Below are 14,578 nucleotides of genomic sequence, written 5' to 3' on the forward strand. Positions count from 1 at the left end.
CCCGCATGAGGCCACCCAAAGCTGGAATTCCCTCATGTGGAGGCGACCAAGATGGACTACGAGAATGGCAGACGCCATCAGCCCGAGTAATCGAAGACACAATCTGAATTGAACAGATTTGCCTGGATGAAAGAGCGCGAGACATGCCCTGAAATTTTTCACCCGCTCCGCCGAGAGGCGCGCTGTGAAAGTCACCGAGTCCAGAGATAATCCCAGAAAGATTATGCCCTGCGCTGGGGATAGCATGCTCTTTTCCGCGTTTATCACGAAACCCAGATCGATTAGGTGACGTGTGAGAATACGCGTGTGCGCCCTGGCCTCCTGCTCCGACTGTGCCAACAGCAGCCAATCGTCCAGATATGTGGCCAAGCGGATGCCCTGCCGTCTCAGCGGGGCTATTGCCGCTTCTGTGCACCGCACAAACACCCTCGGGCTTAATGACAGACCGAAAGGGAGCACGCGGTACTCGTAACAGCTCCCTTGGAAAGCGAATCTCAGATACTTTCTGTGGGGAGGATAAATCGGGATATGGAAATACGCGTCTTTCAGATCGACAGAAGTGAACCAATCGTTCTGTCTCACAAGGCGCAGCAGGGATGCGTGCGTAAGCATCCTGAACTTGTATTTCCTGAGATATTTGTTCAGAGCACGTAAATCCAGGATAGGGCGAATACCGCTCCCCCCCCGTTTGGGGACCAGAAAATACCTGGAGTAAAAACCGCTCTGACACTGTGCGGGAGGGACGACACAAATTGCTCCTTTGTTTAACAGTGAGAGGATTTCCTCCTGTAAAACGCGAGCTGACTCTCCCTGAGCCTGGGAGTGTATTATACCGGCGAATCGCGGAGGAACAGCTGAGAACTGCAGCCTGTATCCCCTCGCGATCGTCCTCAACACCCAGGGTGGAGCTGCGAGCGCGGCCCATCTCTCGCATCTGAGGGAGAGAGTGGACACGCACCGCAGCCCCTCCACCATGAGAGGCTCCAGCCGCGGTGCGGTGGGGCTCTCCCTTGGTGGAGTAGTGACATGGCTCCCGGGCGGTGCTGTGCAATTCCGCCCGGGAGGACAGCGCAGCAGCGGGGACCCCACAGCCCCCCCCACGGGAAAAGCCGCAGCTTTCCGCCGAGGGGGGACAGCGGATGTCGCCACCGCGCTGCTTATTCTGATAGTTTTGGCTTTTTTTATTAGCTGCGCCCTCGGCACTCGGCCTGGATGCGACAGCGGAACACAATTTATTTTCTTTATGAAAACTTGTGTGTGTGTGCGTGCTTGTGGACATGAGTGAGGGGCAACTGCTGAACCCTCTGCCGTCAAATGTCCGTCTCTCCCGGCTTGCTCTGGCAAGGTCCGTGGCAGCTGGGAGACGGGGGCGTGGGGGGCCCCTGAGCGCACGCTCGAAAGCCGAACAGGTGGAGCTGGAGAACGGGGAACTTCCAGCTGCATCACCGGTGAAGAGAGGAGCCTTCAGGCCGCTCTCTTCTTCCTCCTGGCCTGGTTAGTGGCAGCTTGCGCGGGCTGTGCCGGCGGAGCTGCAGCCGGGGCCGAGGGTTTCTTGGACCAGCCGGCCCGGCTGGGCAGGGGAGGTGGGGCGGGCCGGGGTTTCGACAGTTTAGGTATTTTAAACTGCGAAACTTGGGCAGCAGCCTGCGCGAAGGTTTTCCGCTGTGCAGGCGGAGAGGGAGCTTGGGGCTTTCGAGGGAGGCAGAGCTGGAGAGCTTCGTCTTCCTTCTTTTTGGCTTCACACCGCCGTTGCATCGAAGCCAACGCGGAACCAAAAATCCCCTCCGGGACAATGGGCATGTCCAGGACGTCGTCCTTCTCTCTGTCTGACAGGTTGGCGAGGTTGAGCCACCGCGCTCGTTCCTGCAGAACCATTGCCCCCATCGACCTTCCCGTGGCCTGGACCGCACAGCGTTGGATACGGAGGCACAGGTCGGTGATGACCGGTATCTCCTCCCACGTAGCTGGGTCCTGAGTTTGCACAAAATCCTCGCATAACTCAGCCTGATAAGCCGTGAGCAGGGAGAGGACATTGAGCGCTCTGGCCGAAAGCGCCGCCGCCTTGTATGCCTTTTCAGTCAGAGTTGACTGAAAACGGTCAGACTTGGATGGCAGGCTGGGGCTCCGGGAGGACACCGCTGACAGCCGTGGGTGAAGGTGCGCTGCAACGAGTGGCTCCATCGGAGGCATGCGGAGCAGACCCAGGCTCTCCATCGCTTCACAGTCGAGGGACGAGGCTCCGGGGATCGGGCTCCTGCTGCTGTAAGGGCGGTCTCTCCATGAGCGCGCCACCTCATCCAGCAGCTCTGGGAAGACAGGGAGACGTTGCTTCGTCGCACTCTTAGCCAAGGGCAATTTCTTCCCCTCGTAGCGGGATCTGGTGGTCTCAGCTACGACAGCGGGCCAGGGGATATCCAGTCGGGCAGCAGCGCGTTTGCACACGTCGAGCAGGTCCGAGCTGGGGAGGGGAGAAGCTGGTGTGCTACTCTCATCTCCATCCCGAGAGGCGACGGAGGCCGCGGGCTGTGCAGCCCGGGCCGGAGTGATGAAGATGTCGTCCTCTTCTTCATCCTCTGAGATGAGGAGTTCCGAGGCGCCATCGTCATCGTCCCCATAGTCCAGTTCCAGGACGTCTTCCTCCTGCGGGGGATCCGCGGCTAGGTCGAGCTGGGAGCCCCAGCTGGCGCTAGCCTCCGGCATCGCCACCGCAGCGACCTCCATCTCCTCTCCGCCTTCGACGGCGGGGCCGCCGGGAGGGAGATAGGGGTCATGTCCAGACAAGCTAGCTTGGCGGGCTAGCCGTCTGCGGAGACTCTTGACGGTGAACACCGCACAGTGTTGACACGAGCCGGGGACGTCGATAGCTAGCCGGGCGTGTTGCAGCCCCAGGCAGCTCGAGCAGACCTGGTGTGGATCCGTACTCGATATCTTATTCCCGCAACGACAGAGTCGGGCCCCAGAGTCTCCGTGCCCTCTGGTGTGAGGGGATTTAGCCTCCATTCCTCGCGAGCTGGTGTGCAGGCGGGGAGTCGAGGCAGTTAGCTGGTGTGCTAACGTGAAGAAGCCGAAAAATTAGCTGGTGTGCTAATACTCGGTGCTCGAACTGCCGTGGTGGGGCGTCGAGGACAGTGCTGGCCAAGCTGTGGAGAGCAAGGAAAGCACTGGTTCGATCTGGTGTGATCGATGAAGCACAGAAAAAGATATCCAAAAAGCTAGTAGCGCCCGGCGACGGAAGCTAAATAAGGTCCGCCTGTGGACAGTTTAGCTAGCTAGCCTTGGACGTGAGATATGCTCCGAGTGAGAAGAGGTGTTTGAATGACGTGGTGCCGTCCGCATGCGCTATTTAAGGTAGAGGGGACTACCTGAGGCGGACGGACACGTTTCACCAGCCAATCAGGATTGGCGTAATGAGATTAATGCTTCTGAGGGCTGCAGCGAGGCGTGCATCCCATAGTGAGACATCGAACGAAATATTATGAAAGAGAACTACAGTTAATAAATAAATGCAGTGGAGTGGAGGTTTAAAGTGGCAGAAAATGGAAATACTCAAGTAAAGTACCTCAAAATTGTACTTAAGAACAGTATTTGAGTAAATTGTAAGTAGTTACATCCATCACTTTATATTCTAAACTTTGATGTTAACATTTTTATTCTACCGCAAATGTATATCGGTTACAAATATCGTTTATCAGTCTTCTTGATTATTAACAATCTGTCTTGATATCTGCCCTGAAACAAACATATCAGTCAGTCTCTTAATGTCATTACTGATTAATCTTCTAATTTTATCTATAAAATGCCCCTCGACAGCTTTTCAGAGTGATGTTTTTTATGTTTTAATTTGTCCGAACAACAATGGTTTAAAAATGGTTTAGAGCAGAGTTAGTTAAGTTTAACAGAGAGGATTTTCTAGTCACAAATTGTCCTGTATTCCCGTACATGTATTTCAGTTGCATAACCCTGGGCAGGTTTTTCCTCCCATAAGCATCTTTAAACTTCATTTACATTCGCTCTGTTCATATTTGCTTTATCTTTTTATGAGATGACGGGAGGATTAACCCGGCCCAGGTCGTCCTGTTTAAGCAGGACTCTATTTTCTTTACCCCCACTCTTGCAAGAGTCACTCCTCTCCGTGCTTCAGGTAAACAGCTTTGGGTGGACCATAGAGTCAAACAGGTTTGACCAGGAGGAGGAGGAGGAGTGACGTTGTTATGAAGAAAGGGACTCGGGCAGAGAAAGGAGATAGGAGTGGTGAAGCCCTCTGGCTGCAGAGGCTGCAGGGAACAAAGCAATTTAATGTGATAAGTTGGGCAGTAAACAACTATTGAAGACTGAATGAGTGTTGGTTGTCACTCACTGACCATTGATGGACTGTACAAACTCTTAATTGCCAATTACTACATCTCACCGTAATTATCTTTGTGACAATTAATTTGTCTTTGTTTTGGAGTTACTGTCCATGAGAAGTTGGTACCAGCCTCCTGGCAGTTTCCATTAGAGATTGTGCTTCATGCCGTTAGGGTGTGGATCAGTGTCTCTCATCTCTGCGTGCATTTTTTTTCTATATGCTGTCCTATCAGAAGCAGTAACTTTCCTCAGACGGTTTCATTTTTAGAATAAACCATAAACCTCTGTCCTTCAAAGATGCAATTTTAAAGGTAAACTGACATAAATCCATATTGGTCAAATTAGCTCCAACACACTGAGTTGAAGCTTGAAGCGATGTGTGAGCGTGTGGAAATTCAGAGAGCGGAGGGAAGCGTTCATTCTGGGAGGAAGTGGCTTCACTCTTTTGGCCTCAACTCACCGAGAAGAGAACACGATCTTGTTTTGTTTTTTTTGTTTGTTTGTTTGACCAAGCCTCAGTCATGTTACTGAAATTACCCTTGCTCAAATTTTTGTGGCTTTTCGCACCATTTACTCTCTGTCAACAGACATGTTTGAAAATGCTTGTGATCAACAGTATGAACATGACACCGAATTAAATAACCCTGTAATTACAGATGCAACCATGTGGCATTGTAACATAATTAATGAGTTCCCAAAAGTGTGACTTTTACTTTTACTAGAATTTTCTTATGTGCAAACAAACAAGTTCTCGCAAAATTATTTCCACGTCATCTTTAATGAAGCTGTAACCCTCTGTGAAACACTAACTACATCCTAAAAATGAAGACAGATTAACAGATAGAAGGTCAGGGTTCAAGCTGAATAATATTTGCACTCATCATAATCTCTGTTGACATTGTTCTGCATGCTTGATTTATTCCTGTTGCAAACTTGTCAGGCATCTGTAACAAGAATCATAAAAAGAGATGGCTATGATTAGCTTGTAGGAATAAATCACTGAAACCAGTTCTCAAGCATGGAAAGAGCAAATAAGAGGAATCCCATTAACATGACTTAATAAGGAAGTTGAATCAAGCTATTATAAGTCATATTTTGAAAGTAGTACCCACAGCTGCATTTAAAACCAGTTGGACGAATCAATATCTCAGCTGTGCAAAAGCTAAAACATATTTTTGTGACATGTCTCCTCCCTTTGATTTATGGACAAGGTTAGTCATATTCTCTATTTTTGTTATTGTCAACAAATCCCATGAAAACACCAAAATCAATCATGTGTCAGTCTGTCTCTGAATACTTTCTGACCACCTCACTGTCTGTTACACCCAGCCCCATGGCCATTGGTTCTCACCGAAGAAGAACATCTTTAAATGTAACCGATAGTTTTGTTTACAAAAGGCTCAGTTATTTCTTAAAAAAATCAAGACACTGTAGTTTTTTGTAAACGTCACTCAAACTGTAGTAAACGATGCATTAGTTGGTGACTATTTTCAGCTGTGAATTAATGCACCTTTGCTAATCCAGTGTCTAGTGAGTATTCACAGCAGCAGGACAGCGTGTGTAGGTTGACTCAAAATAAACTACAGTTCCCATGTTCATTGTAATGAAGCAACATGTAACCCAGTTTTTCAGTTGAAAGAAGAAGTTCAAACATGCTTTGGCTAAACAGAAAACACTTGTTAGTCTGATGAATTCATTACTTATTGTAGTCCTTTTTTAAAGTGATTTATGGACAGTAAGACTTTTTGCTTCGACCAGCAGCTCCATAGGTTGCTCAGCTGATCAGTCCACAAAAAGCGGTCGGTGAGTCAAAGGGATACCTGGGATACCCTGCCTCTTAGATTAATCTGATGAACCTGTTTTAAATGAAAAGAAAAGTGATGTTTGTGATATATTAACCACTTAATGGTCTCCATCAATGCAAGTACATAGCTGTTTTTGTGTTCTGTTGTTAAGACAATATTTTAAGTCTTCTAATGTCACTATATACTCAGATCAGTAGCTGAGGATACTTTAAAAAAGCTACTGGAAGTTCTGTGGTTTGTTGTTTATCGGGACGTGTTGACATTCCAACCAGACTTTAATTCAGACACTCACGTGAGAGAGCCTAACCCCTCCCAGACAGCCTGAAAAACAGGCCTGCTGTTCAACAGTCGCCTCATTGGGTACAAACTGTTTGTGCTCTCAAAAAAAACCTCTGTGGTCCAGGATGTTTCTCCATTTATCATGTTTTCTTCCACAGTTCAAGTGCCCCTGTACCACTTAAATTAGGCTGGACCACAAACCACCTGGTACAGTGTCTGGACCTATGTATAAAATCCAGGTCAGGGAGGCTACAGTTGCTGTAGTAGCCAAAATTTGCGAGACTGTTTTGTGAGACAGCTGTTTTTTTTTTATGACAGAACATAACCATCAAAACAATTTCGTTTACATGCAACATAGATGTGCAGAGGAATAATATAAATGATTTGACAGAGATTGTATCATTAAATGAGTTTAGTCTGGACTGATGCATTTAATGACGGTCTTGTTGATAGAGCGCTGAAGCTGGCAGAGTCTGGTAGATCTTAACCTCCTGGTAATGTATTCCAGGGCCGTGTCCCTGCACAATTGGGAGCAGCTGGGCTTACATATTTTTGTCTTCTTACTTCCTACTGGTCGGATGTGTTAGAGTGCTCTGCTGAACTGGAAAGCAGCCTGGATATCAGCCTCTACCACATAAAATGTAAAAGTACAAGGTGTTCCTTCTATTGTGATTGGCTGTCCTATAATCTGCTGTATTTGATATTGAACCGTATATTCAGAGGGGATTATGGGAAGACTTTGTTCTGTGGTCTTGAGTTTGGCAAACTAAAAGGAAAGATTTGAGGTTTTTTTTCTAAAAGTTCAAGTCGTACACAACCTTTGCCTCATCTGAAATGCTTTGAGTGGTTATTTTTGTCAACGTTTCAAATTCAAGGTTTGCTCTCGTGTCAGAAACATAAATTTTATTTTTGTGGGTTTTGCAGATGAATCATAACTTAAGGTTATTTACATAACCCCGGTTCTCTGAGTAATATGAGTGAGATGTCTCACTATGGGATGCACGCCTCGCTGCAGCCCTCAGAAGCATTAATCTCATTACGCCAATCCTGATTGGCTGGTGAAACGTGTCCGTCCGCCTCAGGTAGTCCCCTCTACCTTAAATAGCGCATGCGGACGGCACCACGTCATTCAAGATAAGCACCTCTTCTCACTCGCCCAAGCAAGAAGGGATGTCTGGTGAGACATCTCACTCATATTACTCAGAGAACCGGGGTTATGTAAATAACCTTAAGTTCTCTTTCATAATATTTCGTTCGATGTCTCACTATGGGATGTGGTAGCTCCCGTATTGCCAGACAAGCTTACCTAACGTCCACCAACCCACAGGGAAAAGTACTCTGTTCCAATCAGGACAGCAAAACCGCGCGTGCCACGCACGGCGCGGAGACGTCCAGCTTATAGAAGCGGACAAAAGTGAGAGGCGAGGACCAACTCGCTGCAGCACAGATGTCCTGAACAGAAACTCCCCTGAATAAGGCCCAGGATGCGGCCAAACCCCGAGTCGAGTGCGCTCGCAGGCCCACAGGTGGCTGCAAACCCTGACTCGTATACGCCAAAGCAATTGCCTCCACCACCCAGTGGGATAGGCGCTGCTTTGTGATAGGTTTTCCCTTATGAGGATTAGCCCAGGAGACGAACAGCTGATCGCTCCTCCTGAAACCCTTTGTCCTATCCATGTAAGTGCGCACCGCACGGACTGGACACAACGCATGTGACCGCTGCTCTCCTGGTGAAGCAGCAAAGGCCACAAGGTCAATAGGAGAAATTGAGCCGACCACCTTAGGCACAAAAGCCGGGTTGGGCTTCAAAATCATCCTTACATCCCCCGGGAAGAGCTGAGCGCATGACGAATGCACCGAAAGCGCATGGATGTCACTAACCCGTTTAGCCGAAGCCAGAGCCAGTAACAACACTGTCTTGAGAGACACGTGTTTCAAGTCTGCTCCCTCCAGTGGCTCAAAGGGAGGTCCTTTAAGACCCTCCAGAACCACAGCCAGATCCCATGGTGGTACCAGTGGTCTGGACACGGGGAGAAGCCTGCGCGCTCCCTTCATAAAACGGCAAACCAGCGGGTGCTGGCTCGCTGTTTGCTTTCCAAACCCCACGTGACAGGCGGCGATAGCTGCCAAGTACACCTTAACCGTGGAGAAGGCTTTTCGTTTGTCAATCAGGTCCTGCAAGAATGATAATATCACTCCTACTGGACACTGAAAGGGAATGTGGCCATTTCTGTGACACCACCCCTCAAACACTCTCCACTTACAGTCATACAGGGACCTAGTGGAGGAGGCTCGAGCACTTTGTATGGTGGAAATCACGCGCTGTGAGAGTCCCACAGCTGACAGACTGAGCCACTCAGGGGCCAAGCCCACAGCGCCATGCGTTCTGGGTGCGGGTGGAAGACCGCCCCCCCCCCCTGCGATAGCAGGTCCCTGCGCAGCGGGAGCTGCCAGGGCTGAGCGCACAGCAACCGATATATCTCCGCCAGCCAATGCATCGCAGGCCAATGCGGAGCTATCAAAATCAGTGCGTGGCCGTGCTCCCTCACTCTGGACAGAGTGGGGGGTATCAAGGCCAGGGGGGGGAACGCGTAAAGAAGCTCGTGCGGCCAGGCGTGCGCTAGTGCGTCGACGCCGAGGGGAGCATCCATGCTGCGCAGAGAGTAAAACAGCGCGCACTGCGCGTTTCCTCTCGACGCGAACAGATCCACCGTGGCCCGACCGTAACGGCCCCATATCTGTTCCACAATTTCCGGGTGTAGAGTCCACTCCCCGTATACTGGCGCGCCCCTGGACAACAGGTCCGCGCCTGTGTTCAGGGCTCCTGGGACGTGCGTCGCTCTCAGGGAGAGGAGACGACCGCAGCTCCACAGGATCAGTTTGCGTGCCAGCATGTACAACCGACGGGAGCGTAACCCCCCCTGACGGTTGATGTACGCCACTGTCGTCGTATTGTCCGTCCTCACCAGGACATGATGACCCGTGAGAGACGGAAGGAAATGTTTCAGGGAGAGGAACACCGCTGACAGTTCCAGAAAATTTATGTGAGACCGCTGGAGGTCCACACTCCAGTGGCCCCTCACAGACCGGCCCTCGTGAATTCCGCCCCAGCCCGTCAGGCTGGCGTCCGTAGTGACCACCTTCCTGGACAAGACGGAGCCCATGGGCACCCCTTGTGTCAGAAAGGACGGGACGCGCCAGTGGCGCAGCGCCCTGGCGCACCCTGGTGTGACCAGTATCCTCCGTGCGCCATGACGCACGGGATCTAGCCCGCATGAGGCCACCCAAAGCTGGAATTCCCTCATGTGGAGGCGACCAAGATGGACTACGAGAATGGCAGACGCCATCAGCCCGAGTAATCGAAGACACAATCTGAATTGAACAGATTTGCCTGGATGAAAGAGCGCGAGACATGCCCTGAAATTTTTCACCCGCTCCGCCGAGAGGCGCGCTGTGAAAGTCACCGAGTCCAGAGATAATCCCAGAAAGATTATGCCCTGCGCTGGGGATAGCATGCTCTTTTCCGCGTTTATCACGAAACCCAGATCGATTAGGTGACGTGTGAGAATACGCGTGTGCGCCCTGGCCTCCTGCTCCGACTGTGCCAACAGCAGCCAATCGTCCAGATATGTGGCCAAGCGGATGCCCTGCCGTCTCAGCGGGGCTATTGCCGCTTCTGTGCACCGCACAAACACCCTCGGGCTTAATGACAGACCGAAAGGGAGCACGCGGTACTCGTAACAGCTCCCTTGGAAAGCGAATCTCAGATACTTTCTGTGGGGAGGATAAATCGGGATATGGAAATACGCGTCTTTCAGATCGACAGAAGTGAACCAATCGTTCTGTCTCACAAGGCGCAGCAGGGATGCGTGCGTAAGCATCCTGAACTTGTATTTCCTGAGATATTTGTTCAGAGCACGTAAATCCAGGATAGGGCGAATACCGCTCCCCCCCCGTTTGGGGACCAGAAAATACCTGGAGTAAAAACCGCTCTGACACTGTGCGGGAGGGACGACACAAATTGCTCCTTTGTTTAACAGTGAGAGGATTTCCTCCTGTAAAACGCGAGCTGACTCTCCCTGAGCCTGGGAGTGTATTATACCGGCGAATCGCGGAGGAACAGCTGAGAACTGCAGCCTGTATCCCCTCGCGATCGTCCTCAACACCCAGGGTGGAGCTGCGAGCGCGGCCCATCTCTCGCATCTGAGGGAGAGAGTGGACACGCACCGCAGCCCCTCCACCATGAGAGGCTCCAGCCGCGGTGCGGTGGGGCTCTCCCTTGGTGGAGTAGTGACATGGCTCCCGGGCGGTGCTGTGCAATTCCGCCCGGGAGGACAGCGCAGCAGCGGGGACCCCACAGCCCCCCCCACGGGAAAAGCCGCAGCTTTCCGCCGAGGGGGGACAGCGGATGTCGCCACCGCGCTGCTTATTCTGATAGTTTTGGCTTTTTTTATTAGCTGCGCCCTCGGCACTCGGCCTGGATGCGACAGCGGAACACAATTTATTTTCTTTATGAAAACTTGTGTGTGTGTGCGTGCTTGTGGACATGAGTGAGGGGCAACTGCTGAACCCTCTGCCGTCAAATGTCCGTCTCTCCCGGCTTGCTCTGGCAAGGTCCGTGGCAGCTGGGAGACGGGGGCGTGGGGGGCCCCTGAGCGCACGCTCGAAAGCCGAACAGGTGGAGCTGGAGAACGGGGAACTTCCAGCTGCATCACCGGTGAAGAGAGGAGCCTTCAGGCCGCTCTCTTCTTCCTCCTGGCCTGGTTAGTGGCAGCTTGCGCGGGCTGTGCCGGCGGAGCTGCAGCCGGGGCCGAGGGTTTCTTGGACCAGCCGGCCCGGCTGGGCAGGGGAGGTGGGGCGGGCCGGGGTTTCGACAGTTTAGGTATTTTAAACTGCGAAACTTGGGCAGCAGCCTGCGCGAAGGTTTTCCGCTGTGCAGGCGGAGAGGGAGCTTGGGGCTTTCGAGGGAGGCAGAGCTGGAGAGCTTCGTCTTCCTTCTTTTTGGCTTCACACCGCCGTTGCATCGAAGCCAACGCGGAACCAAAAATCCCCTCCGGGACAATGGGCATGTCCAGGACGTCGTCCTTCTCTCTGTCTGACAGGTTGGCGAGGTTGAGCCACCGCGCTCGTTCCTGCAGAACCATTGCCCCCATCGACCTTCCCGTGGCCTGGACCGCACAGCGTTGGATACGGAGGCACAGGTCGGTGATGACCGGTATCTCCTCCCACGTAGCTGGGTCCTGAGTTTGCACAAAATCCTCGCATAACTCAGCCTGATAAGCCGTGAGCAGGGAGAGGACATTGAGCGCTCTGGCCGAAAGCGCCGCCGCCTTGTATGCCTTTTCAGTCAGAGTTGACTGAAAACGGTCAGACTTGGATGGCAGGCTGGGGCTCCGGGAGGACACCGCTGACAGCCGTGGGTGAAGGTGCGCTGCAACGAGTGGCTCCATCGGAGGCATGCGGAGCAGACCCAGGCTCTCCATCGCTTCACAGTCGAGGGACGAGGCTCCGGGGATCGGGCTCCTGCTGCTGTAAGGGCGGTCTCTCCATGAGCGCGCCACCTCATCCAGCAGCTCTGGGAAGACAGGGAGACGTTGCTTCGTCGCACTCTTAGCCAAGGGCAATTTCTTCCCCTCGTAGCGGGATCTGGTGGTCTCAGCTACGACAGCGGGCCAGGGGATATCCAGTCGGGCAGCAGCGCGTTTGCACACGTCGAGCAGGTCCGAGCTGGGGAGGGGAGAAGCTGGTGTGCTACTCTCATCTCCATCCCGAGAGGCGACGGAGGCCGCGGGCTGTGCAGCCCGGGCCGGAGTGATGAAGATGTCGTCCTCTTCTTCATCCTCTGAGATGAGGAGTTCCGAGGCGCCATCGTCATCGTCCCCATAGTCCAGTTCCAGGACGTCTTCCTCCTGCGGGGGATCCGCGGCTAGGTCGAGCTGGGAGCCCCAGCTGGCGCTAGCCTCCGGCATCGCCACCGCAGCGACCTCCATCTCCTCTCCGCCTTCGACGGCGGGGCCGCCGGGAGGGAGATAGGGGTCATGTCCAGACAAGCTAGCTTGGCGGGCTAGCCGTCTGCGGAGACTCTTGACGGTGAACACCGCACAGTGTTGACACGAGCCGGGGACGTCGATAGCTAGCCGGGCGTGTTGCAGCCCCAGGCAGCTCGAGCAGACCTGGTGTGGATCCGTACTCGATATCTTATTCCCGCAACGACAGAGTCGGGCCCCAGAGTCTCCGTGCCCTCTGGTGTGAGGGGATTTAGCCTCCATTCCTCGCGAGCTGGTGTGCAGGCGGGGAGTCGAGGCAGTTAGCTGGTGTGCTAACGTGAAGAAGCCGAAAAATTAGCTGGTGTGCTAATACTCGGTGCTCGAACTGCCGTGGTGGGGCGTCGAGGACAGTGCTGGCCAAGCTGTGGAGAGCAAGGAAAGCACTGGTTCGATCTGGTGTGATCGATGAAGCACAGAAAAAGATATCCAAAAAGCTAGTAGCGCCCGGCGACGGAAGCTAAATAAGGTCCGCCTGTGGACAGTTTAGCTAGCTAGCCTTGGACGTGAGATATGCTCCGAGTGAGAAGAGGTGTTTGAATGACGTGGTGCCGTCCGCATGCGCTATTTAAGGTAGAGGGGACTACCTGAGGCGGACGGACACGTTTCACCAGCCAATCAGGATTGGCGTAATGAGATTAATGCTTCTGAGGGCTGCAGCGAGGCGTGCATCCCATAGTGAGACATCGAACGAAATATTATGAAAGAGAACCCAAATTGTTATCCCAAAATGTTGTAGTGTTCATGCCTGCAATCATTTTGTGAGGTGTTTATATACAAATGGAAAATATCTCATTTTAAAATGAAAAAAGCCCCTGCACAGAAAATGAAAATATAATTTTTTGTCCATGTGTGTGTGATTTCTCCCTCGGTTTCCAGGGGATGACTTTTCCATCATACAGCAGGAAATCTTCATGGTGAAGGAATGCATGCACCACAATATTGTGGCCTACTTTGGGAGCTACCTCTGGTAAGAGCCAGCTTAAAATACTCCTGCTTTGTCATTTTACACTGTATTTTCTCCTCTTTCACAGCCAGTCTGAGCTCTTACATTTGTGGAATTCATATGTTACTGTCAAAAGCATTTAATGAGCCGCTGCCTGAAACTCACATGACGTCTTTAATTACTTAGTCACACCTGTGTGTGTGAAAGTATGACTCAAACTATTGAACCTGGCTGACTGGTGCTGACTTGGCCCTTCGGTGCCAGGATGCAGCACTCATGTTTTAATGCAGCCTATGTTTTGTGGCTGCTATCTGAGAGGAAGTAGTGCCGGTCCGCCCACCACTGCCTCCGACTTCCAGCAGGTTTAACTGGAATATGAGCCTGTGATCTGTTTTTATATGGCTGTTAGTCCAGAGAGATGAACGTCTAATCCCAGCAGGAATGTCTTGGTACAGTCTCGCCACACCGCGCGCAAATGGTTACTGTAAAATGTTAATGAGCAACACACCATGCATTAATTATTGTAAAACTAGATTAATTGTATTAAAAGAACCACATTTTTATTTGGGGAAGTTCCTGACTTGAAATCATTTCCATGTCCAGATGAAAGGTGTGAAAAGTGGCACAGATGTGATTGGGTATCTGGGGCAGTGCGCGGTATCAACTGTGCTAGCCAAATGTCACAGTTTGATCACAGTCACAAGGTTTTATTTTTAGCTTTTTGTCAGAAGGATGACATCATTCTTTTAGTCAACCCTCTTGTGTCATCCAGTTCACTCAACTACAGACGCCATAAACTCTATATCAATTGTTTCGCAATCGTCAAAATACTAGCGCGCCCAAAAAGCTGGACTATCTGACTTTAGTTTATAGCTGTCGGCTTTGTGGTATTATGTTATTAAAGAGCAGAGAAGAAAAGGGGCTGATATGTGGGTATAAAGATTAATGTTTTTAGGGCCCTCATACACCAGACCGATGGTCGGTCGTCAGCCAACGTTGGGGCCGTTGGTGAGCATCTGTGGCCCTGGGGCCTAGTACGTGCAGTGTGTCCCAAAGTGTAGGCACTGCTCAGCTGTTGTTGGCAGCTTTTCAGCATGTCGGTTAGATAAATAACTCTGATTAGTTGTCCAGCGAAGTGAATGAGTACATGTGAAGAG

At 51.6% G+C, this 14,578-nt stretch overlaps 1 protein-coding gene across 2 annotated transcripts in view; it reads left to right on the forward strand.

The window, feature by feature from the left end:
* map4k5 (mitogen-activated protein kinase kinase kinase kinase 5) overlaps positions 1-14,578 on the forward strand; it is a 41,797-nt gene that overhangs the window by 9,035 nt on the left and 18,184 nt on the right. For both annotated transcript variants that reach the window (XM_073483168.1, XM_073483169.1), the window contains exon 4: positions 13,355-13,445. In XM_073483168.1, the coding sequence (XP_073339269.1) occupies positions 13,355-13,445 (91 nt within the window). The remainder of the gene's footprint in view (positions 1-13,354; positions 13,446-14,578) is intronic.

This window comes from Pagrus major, chromosome 16, assembly GCF_040436345.1.
Source record: "Pagrus major chromosome 16, Pma_NU_1.0".
NCBI classification, from domain to species: Eukaryota; Metazoa; Chordata; class Actinopteri; order Spariformes; family Sparidae; genus Pagrus; species Pagrus major.